This window comes from Chrysemys picta, chromosome 11, assembly GCF_011386835.1.
Source record: "Chrysemys picta bellii isolate R12L10 chromosome 11, ASM1138683v2, whole genome shotgun sequence".
NCBI classification, from domain to species: domain Eukaryota; kingdom Metazoa; phylum Chordata; order Testudines; family Emydidae; genus Chrysemys; species Chrysemys picta.
In genome coordinates, this window is record NC_088801.1 from 76,982,965 (window position 1) to 77,006,691 (window position 23,727).

Genomic DNA, 23,727 nt, shown 5'->3' on the forward strand with positions numbered 1-23,727 from the left:
TGGCCAAGACAAAAGAAGAACAAAACTACCCTGACCTTAACTTCCTCACTCTTCTGCAGGAAGGGTTATGAGAGATGCATTGACTAAGAGGTTGACTTACAAGAAAGGATTCAAGTATATTTACTATTTTCAGAGTGCTAGCTTTCTTAACGACCAGAAGCTGTAAAGTCCAAGGACTCACCTCCCCTAGTAGCAGAACCTCATGTGGGGTGTTTTTTTTGTTTGTTTGTTTTTTTTACATCTTCCGCAATGAAGATGAACCCAGCCTATTTCTACTGTAGATGTCATTTAGGCAATCTGATTGGCCAATGTAGAAATTGTCACCCATTACAATATTTTTAAATGTCTATGTTTTCATTTTATAACTGTTTAGTATGAAGAGGAAAAAGTGTGTTTCTGGAATTAATTAGCAGGTGTGAAGCTCCTCAATCTAGCCTGAATTCCTAGCACATCATTAAGCATTGGAAAATGTCCTTTGTCTAGATTTTAATTGTTTAATAGTAAATTATTCTAATTGCTTCTTAATTTGTTTTCAATGCAATAAATAAATGCAATGTAGAAACATTACATTAGAGAGTCTGCGTGGCCTGCAAATAAGCATTTGTGTTATAATGTTAATATGTGTACCTCTCTTGAATAGGAATTGCAGGCTGCTTTGGAATTGCAATGTATTCAGAATAATCAAATGTCAGTGGCCTTAGAGCATGAAAAATCAGCAAATGATAATCTCCGTAAGGAACTTCAAATTGAACACTCTCGATGTGAGGCTTTACTGTCCCAAGAACGAAACAAACTGACAGAGCTACAGAGAAATTTGGAGGTTGAGAAGAATCACTCCTTAGAGCTTTTGAATGCCTTGAACCATGAACGTGTTTTGACGGAACAACTGAGTATGAGAGTAAATGAAGATTCTTCTTGTAAGCATAAAGAATCGTTGCTGGAGCAAACCTTTGTGCAAGAACTGCAGGCTCAGTTGGACGAAGAGAGATCCCGTGCTATGGAGCTAGCTGCTATCATTGAGAAGACACACCAGCAAGCCATTCAATCTAAGAGGCAGCTAGAAGCTGAGGTACAAATGTGTTGTGAAGAAACACAAAAGGAAAGAGAAGTCAGTACCAAGTTACGAGCTACACTGGAGTCTCTTCAGAGTCAAAAACAGGAGGTAATCCGCTCCTTGGAGATACAGAGGGAAAGAGAGGCAAAACTGAAAGCTGATTGGGAACAATTGCAGACACTTTTCAGGACAATGAAAGAACAGGAGAAAAGCAAGAAAGAAGAAAGGGAAAAAGAGAGACGACAAGAGCAAAGGGCAGAATTTGAGAAACGGAAGGAATGGCAGAAAGACAAAGAGAGACTGGTGAGATTTTCAACTTCAAATCTGCCATTATATTGAAATAGCCAGATAATTTTGCTATACTATATGGTAGATCACAATATGTAGAATATATTATTTACTAGAGCTTGTGTCAAGTATTTCATTTGTGGAACTGGTCAGAAAACCTTTGAGGGAGCCATTTTCTGTAGAAAATGCAGTTCTGTTGAAATCAAAATGCTTTGTGAAATCGTGTTAAAGTTCACCAATAGTTTGTTTCACAGGAAAAAGGAGAAAAGTTCCAACGGTATCCCATTCTGACTGTCAAACATTTCATTTTGATTTTTCCTTTTTAAGCGAATTTGTTTTGAATTTTTATTTTGTATATTAATATATATTGTAGTATAAAATAAAAGTTGAAATCAAAATGAAATGTTTTGATTTTGTTGAAATGAAACATTTTGATCTGAAGTGAATTTCTGGGACAAATTTTCTTTTGTGAAGAATATTGAAATGTTTGGGTTTTGTTCCAAATCAGAGTGAAAACAAATTTCGGAACCTCAGAATTCCCAATGAAATGGAATTTCCATTCTACACACAGTCCTATGTGTTTCACTTCAATGGTACATAGAAGTCTCTTACTTTGGAAGTCACTTAAAAGCCCACCTTAGGGACAGTTCCCCATTTCTCAAGACATCTTTGGGCAACCTATGCTGTTTGTGAATTGCCTTGGGTTTGGGTAGTATGTTGTCCATGTGACCAGAGGGTTCCTTGATGATGATGAGCAAATCTGGGCACATGGGGGGGAGTCGGAGTGGGATCTTCATCCTTGGAGTGGAAAAGGCATCTAGTGTTGACCACATTTCTCCTCTGCTGATCAATCCAGAGTCTTGGAGACTGTTAATTTAAAAAGTAGAAGTCCTCTGTGCTGAAAGGGCAAGAGTGACTTGCTCAGGTTCATCATTGTCCCTTCCGTCCTCAGAGTCCTAACCCTCCTCTGATGGACATTTCTCTCCTTGGTTTTCAGACTGTGATTGCTGTCTCCAGCAGGACTAGGAAAACAAAGGAGAGAGAGCGAGAGAGAGTGTGTGTGTGTGTGTGTGTGTTGATTTTTTTGTTGGGTTTGTTTGTTTGTTTTTGATGGCTGGGGAGTTCCTCTGTTGAAGTGAAGCACTGAGGTGGGATTTGTCTTTGTGACCCTGCCTCCTTCTGGAAAATCTCTTACGGGGAGGGGAGTGTAAGTGCAGGCTGTTCTCAGGAGTGTTTACCACACTAAGATTTTTCTCCTTTGTCCTTGTCCGAGGAAGGAGATGAAGGGATAGGGAGTGGCTATAAGGGGGGGTTATAGGAAAAATGACCCCTTGAGCAGGAACCCTGTGCAGCCAGCTGCTCCTGAGGCTTTGTTTGCTTTGATAGAGTGCGGAGGGAGCATACGTGCATGTAGCACAGTGCACAGGTTCTCATAGTAGGTCATGTGCATTGCCTAGAATGCAGCTGCAGTGAACAAGTCTGATCTTGCTCCTGCACAGTTTTTGAATGGGAAAGGGCTCCGAGGTTCAACCCTAGTATATGGAGAAGTGACCCTGGGTCAGGAGGGGCAAAATATCCCAGCTTCTGCCTGAGAAAGCACATCCTTGGGAAGGACTGCAGCAACCATCAGAGAGCAGAAAACGGAACCTGCTGGTTCAGAGGTAGATGAGCAGGAGCTTTGAGGGCCAGGCTGCATTGAGGGGATGGTTCTGATGCCAGATTTGTCTTTGGAAGAGTCAGCCTCTCTCTCTTTCTCCTGTCTGTGGCAGAAGAGTAATTCTATGTGCAGGGGACTGAAGCAGAAATTAATATTTTAATTTTAACTTTTTTTAAGTGAAAACAATTAGACAGGGACCCTCCTCCTTGCAGTATTCTCTGGCTATCTGGTCTCAAAGGCTTGTTCTACATAGTTCTATCAGCAAGGGTGCACATCTTAGGGAGAGCTGTGGTTGTTACTTAGTAATATCTATCAGTGTGGTGTTTACTGGCAGTCTGTACATGTAAATTACCGATGACTTCTTATTCTTATTCCAATAGCATGAATTGGAGTTGCAGCACCAGAGGGATGAACACAGAATCAAGGAGCTCCAGCAGATACTGGCAGAATTAGAGAAACAAGAAAGAAATCTTGCCTCTCAGAAAAGTCAGCGAGAGCTTTCTTCATGTCCTGTAAAAAATGATTATAATGCCAACTTGTCCTTAACAACGGAGACTGAAGCATTGCACCTGCAGCAGCAGCAGCTTGAGAAGATAAGGCAACAGTTGCTTTTTGCTGCTGTCCACCTAAATGAGTTCATATATAAAACTGTAGACAAGTGAGTAGTAAGAATATTTAAATCATTTTAAGCTATTGTTCTTTGAAGTAGCTTGCACTGGCCACCGTTGGAGACAGGCTGCTGGACGAGCTGCATCACTGGTCTGATCCAGTATGGCAATTCTTCTATTTCTTAATAGGATTTCTCACTTCTCTGAGTTTGCACAATAAAGGCTCGAGTTTCAAAATGTAGGCCTCTGGGCTAAAACCATATCTGGCACTATTTTGAATTTCCTACCCTAGAAGTTAAGAAACATTGCTACTCTCAGCCCACCACAATTAAATTACGCCTCTAAAGTTCCAGAAGTAAAAAGCTCACTCCAGTAAAAAGTTATAATTAATGTTGTAGTCTTATCTAAAATAACAGCAAACAAAGCCACTTACTGAAAACATTATAATTTGTATTTAACAGAACAGTAAATGATTGGTCTGCATCAAATGATGAAGCTATAGCATCTTTACTGCATACTTTAAAGGAGCTGAAATCAGAGTTATTGACCTCTTCTACACCTCTGGTAAGGGAGACAACATATATATGTTTTATTTTAATATACTTCTATTTCTGCTTTTGGTTGCAATTTTACATGTAAACTGCAACTTTGTACAACTTACAAAGGAAACTAACTCCTCCCTTCCCTTGGGGACTGGGGGGAGGGGGAACAGTTTAGTCCTTTTATCTTACCTTTATTGTGTTGATGTGTGTTAATCTCTTCGTATGTCTACACTACCTGCCAGATTGGCGGGCAGCGATCGATCCAGCAGGGATTGATTTATCGCGTCTAGTCTAGACACGATAAATCGACCCTGAGCGCTCTCCCGTCAACTCCTGTACTCCAGCTCAGCGAGAGGCGCAGGCGGAGTCGATGGGGGAGCGGCAGCAGTCATTATTCACTTGGCTGAAGTTGCGTGACTTAGATCGATTCTCCTTCCGCCCCTTCTTTCCCCCCCCTCCCCCCAGTGTAGACCAGGCCTTAGACTCTTACTGGCATTGCTATTGTAAAGTCTGCTTCTCAAGTCGGGCAGTTTTTTTTCCCCTATGGCACATGTTGCTTCCTGTTTGATAGGCATCCAGAGACAGATTTACCTTTTAGCAAACTTTTCAGTAGTTTTCCAAAAGCACATTTGTGGCTTGAAGTCACAGGAGGAAGGATTTAATTGAAGCATCCATAGTATTTTGGATATTGTATTCAGTCTAGGAATAGTCCAAGACCCAAGTTACCTAGTGCAGAAGAATTTACTGGGTACAAAAATATGTCTCAAACTAAATATAGCTTGAAAATCTTCCAAAAACATTGCCTTGTCATTAAGGTCCTTTCCCTAAGTCATATTTCAATCCAGTTCCGTGTAAATGGAGAAGGAGATCCCCTAAACCCAACCTGCTTAGCCTTTCTTAACTGCTTTAAACAAAAAAGCCTAAACTTGACTTTGTGGCTGTAGCCTGCCTTTACCACTCTTTCAATAACATGCTCCTAGAAAAACCTTGTGAGAAATATTTGAAGATGACTTTTGAGAACCTATCCCTCTGACTCAAAATCTCTGAGTGCGGTTATTAGACCAGTGCTACAGAGCACAGTCTGAGAAGAAAACTTGCTGTTTCTCCATGAAGAGCTGGTCACCTACTGCCAATTCTCATTGTTTCCAACTGCTTAATCACATTAAAAGAAACAAAAAACCCACAATACTTTCCTTTTATTACTTTTCAAGTAAGTAATTGCTGTAGTTGTCAAAGGGATGTTGTTGATCATAATGGGAAGGTTGGTGGAATGTGTGATTGTGACTGGAAGGAGAATACTCCATGAGACAGTCATAGAATCATAGAAATGGAGGATTGGAAGGGACCTCTAGAGGCCAGCTTGTCAACCCCCTTGCATTGTGGCAGAACCAAGTGTGCCTAGGCCATCCCTGACAGATGTAGGTCCAACCTCTTCTTAAAAACCTCCAGTGATGGGGATTCCCCAACCTTCTTTGGAAGTCTATTCTAATACTTAAGTCTTTCTGACTATAAGGATAGTTTCCTTATATCGTGCTTAACTCCTTGCTGGAGATTAAGCACATTACTTCTTGTCCTATCTTCAGTGGACATGAAGAACAGTTGATCATCATTCTCTTTATAAAAGCCCTCAACACATTTCAAGACTATCATCAGGTCTCTCCTCATTGTTCTTTTCTCAAGACTAAATATGTCCATGTTCTTTAACTATTCCTCATAGGTCAGTGGTCCGTGGGGTCCCGTGGCTGAAGTCTAGAGCCCCAACACCCGTGGCGGGGCTCGCAGCAGCTGGGAGCTGCAGGGTTGCAACCCTGAGCCCTGTACTAAATCCAAGAGCCCTGGTACTGCCACGGGGCTGAAGCCTCAAGCACTGGTGCTGTGGGAGGGGTAGCAGCCGGGAGCCCGCGGGCTCAAGCCCTAAGCCTCGGTGCTGCTGTGGGGCTGAAGCCTCAAGCCCTGGGGCGGGGGTTGGGGGTGGTAGCAGCCAGGAGCCATGGGCTGAAGCCTTGAGCCCCAGTGCTGCGGCGGGGTTGAAGCCGCGGTGCGGCAGGCTGAAGCTGGGAGCTGTGGCTGAAACCCAGAGTCCGCCTGCCTCCACAGAGCTAAAGCTGGGAGCCAGGGCTTGAATCTGAGACCCAGTGACCATGCTGAAGCTAGTCGGAGGCTGCAGCCTTGTGCTCTGCAGGTGAAGCCCTGGCCCCCAGCAGGCTGAAGCTCAAGCCCCAGCTTCCTGCGCGGAAGGTCAGGGCTCAGACTTCCGAGTCAGCCCCTGGGGTGGGGGTGACCCAGCCTACCAGGTGAGCCTTAAGGCCTTCTGGCCCAGCTCTGGCTCTGCCCCCAGTGACTTTGCATGCAAGGGCTCACTCCTTGGTTTCTACCCTTAGCCCTTGCAAGTTAGCTAGCTCCCTTTACTGGTTGTAAAGGAGCTAGTTCAACAGGAGTAGGACAAGTTCCACAGCACAGGGAAAAAAATTGTAAGTGAAAATAATAAATACCAGATATGGATAAATTTTTAATTCGACCATCAGCTTCAAAACAACAAAATCCACAGGGCGATGATGCCGAACTTCCTTCAACAAGTTCGACCACCATAATGCCTGAAGAACATAAAGGAAGTGATGTGAGTAAGAAACATAAAGCCGCTATTAACCTCACAAAATTTAGGAAATACAAAGACAGGTATTTGAATTTTGGTTTTATTTATTCCGGAAGTGGAGGTATCACTCAACTGCAGTGTGTAATTTGTGCACAAGTATTGTCCAATGAATGTTTGAAACTCTCCAAATTAGAGGCATTTAATTACAAAACATGACATCTATAAGGATAAGCACTGTTCATTTTTTGAACGAAAGGCCAAGGAACTGCGTGATACTAAAGCAGTAATGAAATCCACAACTAATGCAGATAAAAAGCTTTTAAGGTCATCCTACATAGTGGCACAGAAAATTGCAAAAACAAAAAAATCATATACAATTGCTGAGATTTTGATAATGCCATGTGTTATGGAAGTAACAAGGGAAGTGTTTGGAGAGAAGGCGGCCAAGATACTGACAAAAATACTGACGTCAAATGACACTGTCAGATGACAGATCGTTTCTATGTCAAAAGACACAGTTTCTCAGGGTATTGATCGGCTACGTGACAATGATTTTGCTATACAACTAGATGAATCCACAGACATTTCAAAAATGTCCCATTTACTTGCCTATGTTCGGGATGTGTGGAATAAGGAAATAAAGGAAGACTTTTTGTTCCTCAAAGAGCTCAAGACGACAAAAGCAGACGACATTTTCAAACTGTTGGATGATTTTATGATTTCAGCAGAAATCAGCTGGACTGATTGCATTGGGGTCTGCAGTGAGTGAGCCGCAGCAATGACCGCAAAGCATTCTCGTGTTGTGCAAAATAAAAGTCTCTGCATCCTGTGCTATTTGGGGACACAGCTTTTTACACCGAGAAGCGCTTGTTGCAAAAGATACTGAACCAGGTCTTCACAGGGTTCTGAATACCACAGTAACACTTGTTAATTTTATGAAATCCAGAGCAACAAACTCCAGGTCTTTTGCTGCACTTTGTGAGGAAGTGGGTGCAGAGCACCATTCCTTGCTCCTGCATACAGAGGTGAGATGGCTATCTCAAGGCAGAATGCTTTCCCGTGTATTTAATCTCAAGGAAGAGTTATGTGCTTTCTTAGTTGGTAAGAAAGCTGAATTTGCCAAAGTGCTGAAAGATGATGTGTGGCTGGCAAAACTGAGTTATCTCGCAGACCTATTCAGTGAAATGAATAAACTGAATAAAGCTATGCAATGTGGGAAAACTAATTTTATTGCCCAGCGTGAAAGAATCGAGGCATTCAAAAGAAAACTACAATTTTGGAAAGTTCGTGTCTGTGGGGGCACTACTGATATGTTTGAGCTCTTACATTCTTTCATTCAGGAACAAAACATTGACTTTGACATAATTAAACCTCAGCTAACAGCACATCTGTCTGGTCTGCTTAACAAATGTAATGCTTATTTTCCTGCACTCACAACAGAACAAGCTGCTACAGTCGTGGACTACAAACCCTTTCAGTAAAAACATTGAAGCTAAGCTTCCATCCGATGTTCCATCAAAATTGTTAGAAGAGCTCATTGACATTTCATCAGACAGCTTCCTCAGAACCAGGTTCAAAGAAATGCCGCTGGAGAAATTTTGGTGCGAGTGTTCCGATGAATACATCACTGCCTCTTCTGCAGCGCTGAAATTTTTGACTCCCTTTAGTACCACTTACATGTGCAAAGCTAGATTTTTTCAGCCATGACATCAATGAAAACAAAGTACCGAACCAAGATGAACACTGACCATGACGTGCGCGTGTGCTTGTCAAAGACACCCCCACGTCTTGACAGAATTGTTGATCAGCACTAACAAGAAGTTTCACACTGAGTAAATAAAAAATATTCAGTTTATTTTTGTGCCCATATTGTCCTTTTATATATATATTTTCTCTGTGTGTGTTTAACTGTATAACAATCCATTTAATACAGCTTTTAATCTCTGGGATGTGGAGAAAAACCATTGTTGTGGCACAGTTGGGCCTTGGAATTTTTGTAGCATTGTCGGGGGGCCTCGGAAAGAAAAAAGGTTGAGAACCCCTGTCATAGGTCATGTTTTCTAAACCTTTTATCATTCATGTTGCTCTTCTTGGGACTCTCTCCAGTTTTCCGCATCTTTCTTAGTGTGGTGCTCAAAACTGGACACACTACTCGAGGTGAGACCTAACCAGTGTGGAGTCAAGCCGAACAGTTACCTCCTGTGTCTTCTATACAGCAATCCTGTTAATACACCTCATAATGCCATAGCTACGCCAATATATCTCTGTTGTGTAAACTAAGCCTGAATAATGTGCCATATCTTCAGCTGCTGTATATAAGAAAAACTCCATTGAAGTCAGTAGGTCTGATTCTCATTTATATGAAGACTTCTTTATGCCTCTCTCTGTGTAAAGCAGCCTTACAATAGGTACAAATATAATTTATTCCTGTTTTAAGGCTCCTTTATGCTGCCAGGATAGTAAAAAGTGACCCTTAGAGTAAATAATAACTGGCTCCAAAATTATCTACAATGACTTACACCAGTTTAGGATCTGGCCCAAAGAGTCTAGTTTTTGTTTTGTGGCACAATTCCCCCTTAGAGATCCATGTTAAATTGATGCATCTGGGATGGCAATGGCTGGCCTCCCCCATCACTGCACCCCCGCAAAAAAGATTTTTTGTGTGCCTCATGTACACATACGTCCATAGTGGTGTTGTAATGAAGTTCTTCACCTCTAATTTTCTTGTGGTTTTTCAAAGGAAGTTGCAATAGTGTACATTTTAAATAAATGGATCCACATAAAGTTATTTGAATATGCAAAATTCCAGGTACACCACAAGGCAGTACATAATTTAAAAAGTCAGTAGAAAATTGTTTACTGTGCATATGGCAGCTTTGGTCTCGTTTTGAGTGTTGGGTATAGTGTGCGGATGCTGGCTGGTGGTGATGGCCTATGCTATACAAGAGGTAAGACTAAATCTGATGGGCCCTTCTGGCCTGAAACTCTGACTCAATGTAATACTGTTTAAAAAAAAAAAAAAATTCTAAGAGAACAAAGGTATTGTTTATAAGCTCTTTCTAATAAATTTCAATACTTTAGTTTTGCTGCGTTTTGTTTTATAGTCATATTTTTATTTTAAGTGCTTGAATAATCGAACTAGTGGGAAAATGTTAAAAATGTTTAAAAAAATTCACATTTTTTTGGAATTTCATTGAAATTTTTCACAATAAATACATCTGACAAACTATAACTGGTCGAAACCTTTCAAAATTCACACAAATTGTTTCTTTTTTCCAATTTTCTCTTTTCAAATTGTCAAAAAGTTGATAGTTGGAAGGTTTCTGCCAGCTCTATAAAATGGCTGGTTTAGCCTGTTTCTCAACTGTGTTTTTTATAGAGGAGAAGAGCACTTCATGCTTTGCCTCCTTCTACTGTAAAATTTAAAAATGAAAATTCCTGGACTCTGGTTTATTGCTTGGTGAAGCTATAAATGTTAGTAGAACTCAAATTTGTTTTTCCCCAATTTTTTAAAAAGAAACCACTGCAAGGTTCAGTTTCTCTGGTAGACTTGTTGTTGAAAGAAAATGGAGAGCTTACGAAGTCTGTAACAACACTGACAGAGGAGAAATTAGAATTAAGAGCAGCGATTTCTCAACTTGAGAAGAATCTTCAGCAGCAGCATCATAGGGGAATTGGTGACAGACAGGTATATATTCATTTTTATTTGACTTATATTTTTCTCTTTGCTGTCACACGGCTGTATACGTGGCAGGAGACTGAAAGCAACTACCTGCTGGCCTGATGCTAATAAAATACCAATATGCTAGACCTGCATGGATTAGTACATATTGGGGTTTGCTGTGTACCAGGTTTGCTGTGCCCTTCATTGTCCGAAGTGTGATAGTATCTACTGGTATATGAACTGATTATTGAGAAATAATGCCATGCCCACTGATAAAGCTCAAATCTGCACAAACAGCAGCTCTTCTGCCAAGTAACATGGGTCACTGTCAGCATGTCACCTTGGTGCCCTGTTCTGTGCCCTGCTTTCTTGATGAACATAAACTCCAGTTCAAAGTATTTGACCTAGCTATCTGAGAGATTTCCCCATCCTTTGTTGCCATACCCTATTGTGATAGTATCAGAGGGGTAGCCGTGTTAGTCTGGATGTGTAAAAAGTGACAGAGTCCTGTGGCACCTTATAGACTAACAGACATATTGGAGCATAAGCTTTTGTGGGGTAATATCCACTTCGTCAGATGGAACTATTGTGATAGTTACACTTCCATTCCAACCCTGGAAGTGTTAACCAGTAGAAGGACGCTTGTGAGCACAAGAGACTGATCTTTCACTGGAGCTGGACCTGGAGCAGGGAACTCATTCCCACAAGAGATGAGAGTGACCATATGAGATGAGAATAACCGCTCTCAGAATTAAGTGCAAAACCCACTTTTTCAAATTCATATGTAATTTCTATGCATGTACATAGCATACAAAAACTATAAGCAAATCAATCTATTTTTGCTACAGGCTGGGAAGGAAGACCAAGAGATTAGTATTTCTATTTTTAAACATTTTGGAGTCTCTCTGGTATTAAGGTGAATGGGAGCCATATAAACTAATAAGACTAAGATTTTTAGGCAAGGACTGTCTAATTTTCTTTACTTGTTAACATGGACTGAAGGTCTACTTGAAATTCCCATCCTATCTGGATAACATCTTGTTACTGCTGGAAATATTCTGGCATTTTAGTTTTTCCATAAAGTCAATTTACTGTTGAATTTGACTTAAAACAACTTTTATATTCCTTGATGGTTATTTTATATTCTTTCTTTGAATTTAATTTTTTAGATCCGCTGTACAGATGATGCTCACTCCGTCCAGGGATCAGAAAGGGCTTCCTGGCAGCGAGAAAAAACTCTTTTGCAGAATGCTTTGAAACAGGCAGAATCTGAGCTCGCTAAAGCTACTGTTGAAATAGAAAACAAGCCAGTTATGGAAACTTCCAACCCAAAGGTAAAATGGATGATGCAAAATATGATTAGAAATGCACTCTGGAGATCACTCCGGTTGCTAGACCCAAGACCACAGAGAATTTACCTTTACCCATATTTTCATATGCCTATGGTACAGATTTGTTGTGAAATAATGTTTGGAAACCGCTTTAAGATTCTCCTCAAAATGTGATGAGACACTTATTTTACCTATTATTCATGTCTCAGAATTAATGTGTGACACTTCTACAAGATGGAATGGTATTTCTTACATATAGTTGGATTGGATGCGCATTGTAATTTTTTCATGAAAAAACATCCCGAGCCTGACTTTGTAAGATGATAACCACATAAAAACGGCCATGCTGGGTCAGGCCAATGGTCCACCTAGTCCAGTATTTGTCTTCTGACAGTGGCCAGTGCCAAGTGCTTCAGAGGGAAAGAACAGAACAAGGCAGTTATCTTCAGTCCCAGCTTCTGGTAGTCAGAGATTTAGGGGGAGACAGAGCACAGGGTTGTGTCCCTGACCATCTTGGCTAATGGTCAGCCATTGATAAACCTGTCCTCCATGAACTTATCTAATTCCCTTTTAACCCAGTTGTACTTTTAGCCTTCACAACATTCCCTGACAATGAGTTCCACAAGCAGACTGTGCACTGTGTGAAGAAGTATTCCCTTTTGTTTGGTGTAAACATGCTGCCTATTAATTTCATAGGGTGACCCCTGGTTCTTGTGTTATGGGAGGGGTTAAATAACACTTCCTTAGTCACAATCTCCACACTATTCATGATTTTATAGACCTCTATCATAACTGCCATTAGTCATCTCTTTTCTAAGCTGAACAGTCCCAGTCTTTTTGATCTGTCTGCATATGGAATCTATTCCATACCCCTAATCATTTTTGTTGCCCTTCTCTGTACTTTTTTCCAATTCTGATATATTTTTTGGGATGGGGGAGACCAGAACTGCACACAGTATTTAAGGTGTGGACATACCTTGAATATACAAGCATGTTTGCAAGTATCTAATTTATTTTTACAAATCCCATGACTTCTTGTTTAAATTAGGTAGTTGGGGGCAAATGTGGCTATCTAGGGTCATAACTGGCCAAATATGTTTGCACATCCTGGTTTAGTTCATGCAACTGTGGCATTTTTGTGCATAAATCTGCCATGCCTAAATGTGTGTATTCCATTGAACACACAGATTTTTCAGGATTAGACTTGTTAAATTATTTAGTGAGCATCCCATTCCCCCAGCCAATGCATCCTCATTTCCTATATTTTGTTCTGGAGTATTTTACAGAAATGTTTCTTTAAATAATTGTAGCAGAGGGCTGGGTGGCCTAGTGGTTGGAGCGCTTGCTTTCCAGCCCCCTGCTTGGTCAAGGTGTCTCAGTCTTTAAGGCTGCAGGGGAGCTAGGAGGAGCCAGGCCCTCCCACTCCATCTGTATCAGCTCAAGATCCTTTGGAAGTCAACTCCTGAGTAAGGGACCTACCAGTGGGAGTCTACATCCGCTGTCCTGGGCTACTTCCTACTGTTGTCCCTTCAGTTTGGGCGTGGCCCCTTTAATCCACGTTGCAGTGGTGGCTTGTCTCTAGTAGTGCCCCTCATAGATTCTGGGTGGCGTCCTGTTGCAGTCCCAGGACAGCTGTAAGGTGTGGCAGGGTCGGAACCTTCTTTCATCCGGGTCTGTCTTAAGCCAGCTGCTCCTAGGCCTCTGCCTCAGTCTCCTCTGGCCAGGGAGGTGGTGCTTGTTCCCTGGTGACTGCCGTGGCTGGCAGGCTAGTGATCCTTCCCCTCAGGTAGGGATGTCTTGAGGTAGTCTCCTGTACAAGGATGATCATTTTTGTGACTCTTTTAGTCCTTTCTGTAAACTGAGACGTGCAGGAGATTAATGTTGAATAAAATTGTTCGGTGAAAGACTGTGATACTTCGGCATCATTTTAGTACTTGATGTGAGGAATTGAGATTTGTCTTGTCTGAGCCCTATTCAGATAGCTAGTATCAAAGGTGTAATTGAAGTATGTGTATAGTTTTAACTAGGGCTGTCAATTAATCACACTTAACTCACACGATTAACTCCAAAAAATTAATCGTGATTAATCGCACTGTTAAACAATAGAATATCAATTGAAGTGTATTAAATATTTTTGGATGATTTTCTACATTTTCAAATATATTAATTTCTATTGCATCACGAAATACAAAGTGTACAGTGCTCCCTTTATATTATTTTTATTACAGATATTTGCACTGTAAAAACGATAAACAAAAGAAATAGTATGTTTCACTTGACCTCATTCAAGTACTGTAGTGCAATCTCTTTATTGTGAAAGTGTAATTTACACATGTAGATTTTTTTTGTTACATAACTACACTCAAAAACAAAACAGTGTAAAACTTCAGAGCCTACAAGTCCACTCAGTCCTACTTCTTGTTCAGCCAATCGCTAAGTCAAACACGTTTGTTTACATTGACGGGAGATACTGCTGCCTCCTTCTTATTTACAATGTCACCTGAAAGTGAGAACAGGTGTTCACATGGGACCTTGCAACGCCGGCTACAAAAGTATTTACATGCCAGATATGCTAAATATTCGTATGCACCTTCATGCTTCGGCCATCATTCCGGAGGACATGCTTCCAAGCTGATGATGCTCGTTAAAAACAATAATGTGTTAATTAAATTTGTGACTGAACTCCTTGGGGGAGAATTGTATGTCTCCCGTTCTGATTTACCCGCATTCTGCCATATATTTCATGTTATAGCAGTCTCAGAGGATGACCTAGCTCATGTTCATTTGAAGAACACTTTCACAGCAGATTTGACAAAACGCAAAGAAGGTACCAGTGTGAGATTTCTAAAAATAACTACAGCACTAGACCCAAGGTTTAGGAATCTGAAGTGCTGTCCAAAATCTGAGCGGGACAAGGTGTGGAGCATGCTTTCAGAAGTCTTAAAAGAGCAACACTCCGATGTAAAAACTACAGAACCCGAACCACCAAAAAAGAAAATCAACCTTCTGCTGGTGGCATCTGACTCAGATGATGAAAATGAACATGCGTCGGTCCGCTCTGCTTTGGATGGTTATTGAACAGAACCCGTTGTCAGCATGGACGCATGTCCTCTGGAATGGTGGTTGAGCCATGAAGGGACACGTGAGTCTTTAGCGCATCTGGCACATAAATATCTTGCAACATCGGCTACAACAGTGCCATGAGAATGCCTGTTCTCACTTTCAGATGACGTAAACAGGAAGTGGGCAGCATTATCTCCTGCAAATGTAAACAAACTTGTTTGTCTGAGTGATTGGCTGAACAAGAAGTAAGACTGAGGGGATTTGTAGGCTTTAAAATTTTGCATTGTTTTATTTTTGAATGCAGTTATTTTTTGTACATAATTCTATATTTGTAAGTTCTTCTTCAAGTGCTTGTTCATGTCCATTCCAATAGTCGTGTGTGTGTGCGCGCCGTGTGCATGATTGTCGGAAGGTTTTTCCCCTAGCGGTACCCGTCAGGTCGGTTGTGGAGCCCTCTGGAATGGCGCCCTTATGGTGGTGTATATAGGACACTGCCGACCTGCCACCTGCTTGGTTCCTTCTTACCGCCAGTGACGGTCGTTGGAGCTTCCTTCAGTGTCTTGCTTTGCAAGTGCCTACCTAGTGGTTACCTTCTAGTTAGTTGTAAATAGTTCTTAAAAGTTGTAGTTTAATAGTAGTTAGCCTCTTTCGGGGGGGTTCTCCCCCCTTCCCTAGCTCCCCTAACGGGTGTATGCCTCGGTCTCGGGTTTAAATCCTGCGAACGCTGCTGGAAGCCTATGCCCAAGGGCGATCCTCACGTGTCGTGCCTTAAGTGCCTGGGCGAGGACCATCAAACAGATAAGTGCTCCATTTGCAGGCAGTTTAGACTCAGGACAAAGAGGGAGCAGGACTATCACCTCAAGCTCCTTTTAATAGAGGTGGCTCTTCGCCCACAGCTGGCACCTGAAGTGGCACCAGCGACATTGGTGTGCAGCGCATCGGCTTCGGTGCGGGATGCCTTGGCACCCAAAAAAGCAGGGCTTTGGAGCAGAGCCCGGAGCTGGAGTGTGGAGAGGCTCCGGAGCAGTGGAGCTGCAGGTTTTTGCCTGGAGCTGGAGCAGAGCCAGAGCACACCTCCAAAGCACTGGAAAAAAGACTTCTCCAGGGCTGCTCCCCGGCTCACAAAGCGGGTTCGAGCCTGTGGCACCACTCTCAGTCCCTGGTGCCGCATAAGAAGAAGGCGGATAGGAGTCGGTCCCCCATCAGCAAACAGCACAGGGATCCCAGCGAGGTGCGTCCTATGTCAGGGCACCCACGGCCTGGCCCTCAGATCCTGGTACCGTCAACTCCGCCCCTGCCAGGAGTTCCATTGAGTCAGGTGCTTGTGGACTCCCTGACTTGGGAGGAGTTGGAGGACGAGATTGATTTCCCCTCCATGCTGGATACCTTTGAGGCCGTGCAGGACCATATTGCCATGACGGCACAGTCCCCAGCCCTGCAGGCACAACCACCGGCACCGGACCAGGCAGAGGCGACTGCAACAGCACCAGCAAAGTCAATTGCACCATTTGCGACACCAATGGCATCGCCACTACCCATTCAACACCAGGGCAAGCCAACGATGCTACGGTGCTGCTCCCTGTCACTGCGGTATGTTCCCCTGCACAGTCAGGCTCCGCCCCTCCATGGTCTGGCTCAGACTATTAGTTGCCTCCAATAATGAATCGTCAATCTGCAGACATAGTCAGTACCGGTCTCGGTCCTGGCACTGCAGATCGCGGGACGTGCCAGCGCCGGTGGTACCCTGGCCCCCACAATGGCAGGGGCCAGTACAGTGGCCCTTTTGGACTCCTTGGGTCTACCATCAGGCTCAAGGGCAGGGCTTCTGGGCTGTGTCCATGGTGTCTGCGCCCCGTGCTTCTCCTTCAGCCACGTCGGTGCCGTGCCATACTCCCACAGCACCTGAAGACCCCCCACGTGACAAGGACCCTGGGTCTTCGCAAGCGGGTGCAACTCTCGAGCCAGCACCCCATGTGGTACCAGCGCCACAGTCTGCCCCAAATAGGGCAGACCTACCAGAGCCAGCCTCCAGGGAGCCTGAGGGTCAGGAGGACCCTCAGACTTAATCATCCTCTTCGCTGGATGAGGCAGTGGCTGGCACCTCCACCACCACACTCCCTTCGATGGACAATAGGACGCACCAGGACCTTCTTAGGACGGTGGCCCAAAGCTTACCCTCCAGGCTGTGGAGGTGTCAGACGACTCGGACCCAATGGTGGACATCCTTGTCCAGGAGGGTACATCTAGGGTAGTCTTGCCCCTTATAAAGACCATACAAAACACCACAAAGGTGCTATGGCAGACCCGTCCTCCATACCTCCCATGGCCAAAGGGTTGGAAAGGAGGTATTTTGTGCCACAGAATGGGTACAGACACCTTTTTACCCACCCTCAGCCTGGAACATTAGGGGTGGATGCGGTGAACCAGAAAGAGTGGCAAGGTCAACTAGGTCCTGCCCCAAAGTCACGGGATGCTAAGAAGCTGGACCTTTTCTGCCGTAAAGTCTACTCGACCTGGGGGGGCTCCAGCTTCGCATTGCTAATCAGCAAGCAGGCTCCATCGCGGACGTTTTTCACCTCATGTGAACAAGTCACATGCTGTATGCGTTCCCGTCCTTCCCTCTCATACACAAAGTCCTTCTGAAGGTCTGCCAGGACAGGGCTTTGTTGAAACTCATAGCGCCATCATGGCTCTGCCAGCACTGGTTCACTACGCTGTTAAGCCTATCGGTCAACAGACCAGTAACCCTTCCCTTATGCCCTGACCTCATCACTGAGGACCCCGGCAAGGTCCAGCACCCCAGCCTGGAGTCCCTCCACCTCACGGCATGGAAACTCTATGGTTGAACCCGTTGGAGCTCCAATGTTGGAACTCAGTGAGAGAAGTTCTCCTAGGAAATCTTCCACTTGAGCCACATATCTGGCAAAGTGGAAGCGATTTTCTGTTTGGTCCCTATGGAAGGGTATCCCACCTCAGCAAGCACCAATTCCTCTCGTTTTGGACTACTTACTGGATCTGAAGGAACAAGGACTGGCAGTATCATCTATAAAAGTGCACTTGGCTGCCACATAGGCCTTCCACCCAGGGGCAGCGGGTAGATCAGTCTTTGGAAACCTGATGGTTGGCCGATTTCTCAAGGGCTTGGATAGGCTTTACCACCATGTGCAGCAGCCCATTCCCCACTGGGACCTCAACCTAGTCTTGTCCAGGCTCCTGGGCCCTCCATTTGAGCCCATGGCCACCTGCCCTCTCTCCTACCTCTCTGGGAAGGTTGCCTTTCTGATGGCTATAACATCGGCTACGAAGGTCTCTGAGCTCAAAGAGCTTACCTCCAAGCCCCCCATACTGTCTTTTACAAAGACATGGTTCAGCTGCATTCTCACCCTGTGTTTCTACCCAAGGTGGTCTCCTAGTTTCATGTGAATCAGAACACATTTTTACTGGTCGTCTTCCCTAAGCCTCATGCCACTGTCAGAGAGCGGATGCTCCATTCCCTGGACGTCAGGCGTGCCCTAGCCTTCTACATTGAATGCACAAAGCCATTTAGTAAGTCACCACAGCTCTTCATTGCAATCACCGAATGGATGAGAGGGCTTCCCGTCTCATCCCAGCGCATTTCGTTGTGGATCATGTCCTGCATTAGAAGATGCTACGACCTGGCCAAAGTTCCGCCCCCGCCATTGACAGCGCACTTCACAAGAGCTCAGGCTTCGTCCACAGCTTTCCTCAGGCACGTCCCTGTTCAAGACATATGCAAGGCGGCAACATGGTCTTCCATCCACACCTTCATGTCGCACTACGGCATCACCCAACAAACAAGGGATGACACAGCATTCAGCACGGCAGTCCTACAATCAGCAATCAGGTGAACTCCGACCCCTCCTCCAGAGAAACTGCTTGGGAATCACGTATTGGAATGGACATAAGCAAACACTTGAAGAAGAAAAACGGTCACCTACCTTTCGTAACTGTTGTTCTTCTTCAAGTGCTGTCCCTGTGGGTGCTCCACTCTACGTGACGGTGCGTCCCGGCTTCGAGATGTGTTGCTCATGTCCATTCCAAATCCCACCTGCCTCCCCTCTGTCGGAGTCTTCCAGCAAGAAGGGACTGAGCTGGCGGTGGGTCGGCAGTATCCTATATAGACCACCATGAGGGCGCCACTCCAGGGGGTTTCACAGCCGACCCGACGGGTACTGCTAAGGGAAAACCTTCCGATGATCGTGCATGCGGTGCACGTGCACATACACTTATTGGAATGGGCATGAGCAACACATCTCGAAGAACAACAGTTACGAGAGGTAGGTAACCGGTTTTTCAACTTTCATGATAAAGAGATTGCACTACAGTACTTGTATTAGGTGAATTGAAAAATACTATTTCTTTTGTTTTTTACAGTGCAGGTATTTGTAATCAAAGATAAATATAAAGTGAGCACTTTACACTTGGTAGTCTGTGTTGTAATTGAAATCAATATATTTGAAAATGTAGAAAACATCCAAAACCATTTAAATAAATGGTATTCTATTATTGTTTAACAGAGTGATTAATCACGATTCATTTATTAATCACTTGACAGCCCTAGTTTTAACTAAACTTGTTACTTCATGCAGTCCAGGGGGATTTTCAGGGATGAGGCTGTTATGCTAGTTTGCTCTGTCTAAAGTAACTGTAACCAAAGATGAGTGTATTTTGTGCCTTCTATAGCACGTTGTTTAAAGTTAGTCCACTGTTTTCTATATGCATCCGAAGAAGTGGGCAGTAGCCCACAAAAGCTTATGCTCTAATAAATTTGTTAGTCTCTAAGGTGCCACAAGTACTCCTGTTCTTTTTTTCTTTAGAACCAGTCAGTTTCCCCTGTTGTTTGGCTCTTTCACATGTAACATGGGAAGAAAAATCTTTAAAAACATTGTTAAACAATAGAAATTGGCTGGGGTAATATTTAAACTACTTAATATGTTTTTTGAAATTCACTAGATTTCAAATTGATGGTATCCCTTTAAATCATATTCTAGAAAAACTAAACAAGTAGGTTTTACTTTACTTCGTGAACATAGTTATCTTCTGCATAGATCTAATCTTAAATTTGAATCTAATCATATATTTAATTAAAAAAGACAAAACCTCTTGAATAGGATTCTGAGAGTAGATAATGTATATACTCATTGTTAGTAATGTACTTCATTTATTTTAACAATTTGAGACAGTTACCACATCAAGATCCTTGATTTTTGGGAAACCCAGGCTGCAGTTTTCTTGGTAACCGCTAAATGAATACCATAAAGAAGGTTAAAAAAGAAAAATCATTCTATTCTGAATCCTATTTGAATTCTCTTTGTTTATGATAAATATGATCGTACTTGCTGTGACAAAAGAAGCAAGATCTCTGCATTTCATATTTGTTAGGATATTAGGTAATTTTCATTAAATATAGAATTATTTTTCTGCTATATAAACTGCAATTATTGTTTACACTTTTGGAATCTTACAAGTTTTCAGTTTTTAGGAAAATCTTCTCAGTCACCTTTCAAAAGATTGTTAGTTAGATAACATGTAGTTCACAAGGTCATTCAAAAATACTCTTCCGCATATGTCTTTGATAAGAAAAATTACTCTTGTTGCCAGGTCATTTAAGATACAAATTCCTCTGTAACTCTCAGGCATCTCTCTCTCTGATCTAAAAGTTGTCTGAGGGAGACACAAGCCTCTTGTCTGTCACAAGAACTTACCAACCATCCATGAATATTATGTATTCAGGGCATAGTTTCCTTTGAACTTCAGAAGCATCTATTAACCCCTTTGTGACAATTTTATTGTGATCAAGTTAGATTAACATTGAATGCTCATTAATATTAACTAGTTAACACAAATCCTGCTCTAGAAGGTAAACAGTGAAACCATTTTCCCAGTGTTGGGTGTGAATATGGTGTTCAGAAGCTCACAAATATTAAGGCAATTGGACTGTCCAAAATCAAATACCTGTAAAGTTAGTTACATAAGGTCTTGTCTGCGCTAGGAAATTGCTGCTGTTGTAGCTGCCCCCATATCAGCAATGTTGGAAGCACTAATGTAGATGTCTTCTGGCAGCTGTTCTTAGAACCTTACTTAACTGGTCAAGTAACCCTGCAAAAATTCCTTGGTGTAGACAAGGCCTCGTAGACCGGTAGAGGTATAGCAGACTTACAGACCTTCATGTAAGGCTTCCATGCTGCCAATATCACAAACACTGTTAATTTTCAGTAAATGGTCCATATCAGCAGGAGCATCAGTAATCCAAATTTTAATTGGAAGTTTCGTTTTCAAAAACATTATACAATTTATTCAAAGTTTTAGAAGCAGTTCTTATTATATGGCCTTCCGCATAATTTTCCAAAGCAAAACAGCTTTAGCTAACTTTTGTCAAGCCACAGACAACAGGTTGTGGGAGAACTTGTGGGAGTAAACAGTCTGGCTATGCAACGAGTGTATGGGCTTCCTTAATTAAATTTCAATGACTTGGGTTTTTTTTCAGCTGCAGAAATTATACAGGAAGTATCTGCGAGCAGAGAGTTTTAGAAAGGCTCTCGTTTATCAGAAGAAATACCTTCTTCTGCTTCTGGGTGGATTCCAGGATTGTGAGCAAGCAACACTGTCGCTGATAGCTCGCATGGGAGTCTATCCTTCGCCTGCAGACCTGCAGGTCTCTGAATCACGTTCCCGTCCTTTTACCAAGTTCAGATCTGCAGTGAGAGTGGTCATTGCAGTATCAAGGTAAAAACAAACTCACAAAATAATTTCCCTATGTTTTTCTTGTATATGTTACAGCATCCACAATACATTCCCCAGATTTTTCATTTGTAGAACTGCTCAGTTATAGTTCACTTACTCTGGAGTGAAAGATTTGTTCAACAGTTATTTCAGAGTGATAGTTAGACAATAATTGTGTGTTTGACCAATATGGCATGTTCAAGGCCAATGTGTTCCATATGTGCCTTAATAGAATACTTTAAAAGATTGCTTCCTCAAAGCTGTTTCTGTCTATTTTTATACTGCACCCAGCCCCATGGTATCTGAGAACCTGCATGCAGCACCTGTGAAGGAATGACCCATTCAAGCAATATCCCCTCTGTCTAGGCTTACTGAGTAGTAGACTATTGTATCACCAGTCATTGGCCCGAAGTATTAATCCTTCCATCTGACCTCATTCATGCTTCATCAGCGATGAGTATGTTCCTCTGAGTTCTGCCAACAAGTCCACTTTTCATCAGTCACAAAGCTTGTCACATTGATTTGTATAATTATATATAATATAATTGATTGTCACAAAGGATCAATCTGTAATAAGCAGATAATTTCAAGATGCAAAACCCAGCTCCCTATTGGTTGGAGGTCATTGAAATATAACTTTTTAAATTTTAAAATCATTTTGTTCTAAATGTAACAGGTGGTTCCTCCTGAGTCTTTTCCCTCACTTTGTAAAAGTGTGATTGGCTGAGGTTAATAATTGCCTGATGTGAGTCTAATTAGGGAGTTAGTTCCAACACAAGAATAAGCCCTGTACTTTGTTATACCTGAGAGGGAAGCTTTCATGGCAACAGCAGCAGGATGACGTGCAGGAGCAGGGAACCAGTGACCAATCCTGTGGAGCATGAGGAGCTGCCCCAGGCCTCCCTACAGCCCCCAAAGGCTGCGGTATAGTGGAGGGCATCCTCGAACATCATGCATTCATACGTACAGAGGAAAGGAGCCGCAAACCTTCTGCCCACGCTGAGCAGGGAGTGAGAAAGGGAAGGATCTGCTACGCTCAGAGACAAAACAAAGGGAAGGCAAGAACTGTTGAGGGGGATTGGTGTTTTTAGGGTGTTATAATTGTATTACCCTGTTTGTTACTTTTCTTACTGCCACATAAACAGTCTTTTGGGACTGGGTTTCTGTTACCAGGGACTTGCCTTTGCATATTGTACGTCACCAAACATGACTTTTTAAAACATTTTAGACAGACACACACACAAAGGAGGAAGGGAGAAAATGTCAAATACATTAAAATGAAAAAGTAAATTAAGATTTCACACTAAGAAGCTTGTTTATGCCTTTGTTCCTTCTGTCTCATCCTGCCCCGGTATAGAATCTTGAAAACCTTTGCGTGAAAGTCTCCTAATGGCATCTTATGTCTTTGTAGGAAATATATTAGGATAGGTTCCTCATCCTGCTCCTTAGTATTGCACCTTTCTTGTTTGTGTTCACTGCATTCTGTTACAGCTGGCAGAGGGGGTGAAACTTCATAGGTTTTTTTTAATTGAGATAACTGTGGTTTCTCTCAACTTGGTGCAATGTAGAGAGAAGCCCTGCTTTAAAACCAGTTTCTACATTCTGAATTTTCTTGTCTGACTCCATCAGCTGTTTAATAAATATCCGAAGGGCAGTTAACACAGTCAACTATTTGATAAGCCTATGCCCAGGAGACTTAAGTTGAATATCTTTGTGCTCCCAGTTCCTTTCTGGGGTTGTTATTTGTACTGTTTAAGATGTTCACATCAGCAATAATGTTTAATATTTCAACTCAGTGAATTTTTGTTTTTCTGCTGTTTTTAATTCGTATACAAACTTTATATTGTTTGCAAGGTTAAAGTTTTTGGTGAAAAAATGGCATAAAGTAAACAGAAAAGGGGCACAGGGAGAAAACATTTCTTACAGTATTGGACATAACCCAGGTGAGTGTTTCTTTTGAAAAATAATTGTGGTTTATTAACATTTCTTTGCAATAGTGTGTGTCTTTATTAAATAGTAACAAATAGACGTTAGTAGTGAAATGGTTTGATATTTTATCATAAAAAGCTGTTACAACATCACTTCCCTCCACTTAATGGTTGAGATCCTGGAATTCCAACAGCAGCTCATTGTTTCCTCTGGTGTAAGGGTACAGGCAGCGAGACTGAAGGGCATTTAAAGCT

General features: G+C 42.5%; 1 protein-coding gene across 20 annotated transcripts in view; it reads left to right on the forward strand.

The window, feature by feature from the left end:
• Positions 1–23,727, forward strand: part of PCNT (pericentrin) — a 243,875-nt gene that overhangs the window by 214,861 nt on the left and 5,287 nt on the right. For all 20 annotated transcript variants that reach the window (XM_065562243.1, XM_065562244.1, XM_065562253.1 and 17 more), the window contains 7 exons: positions 641–1,357; positions 3,380–3,657; positions 4,069–4,171; positions 10,260–10,430; positions 11,576–11,740; positions 21,309–21,547; positions 23,399–23,487. In XM_065562243.1, the coding sequence (XP_065418315.1) occupies positions 641–1,357; positions 3,380–3,657; positions 4,069–4,171; positions 10,260–10,430; positions 11,576–11,740; positions 21,309–21,547; positions 23,399–23,487 (1,762 nt within the window). The remainder of the gene's footprint in view (positions 1–640; positions 1,358–3,379; positions 3,658–4,068; positions 4,172–10,259; positions 10,431–11,575; positions 11,741–21,308; positions 21,548–23,398; positions 23,488–23,727) is intronic.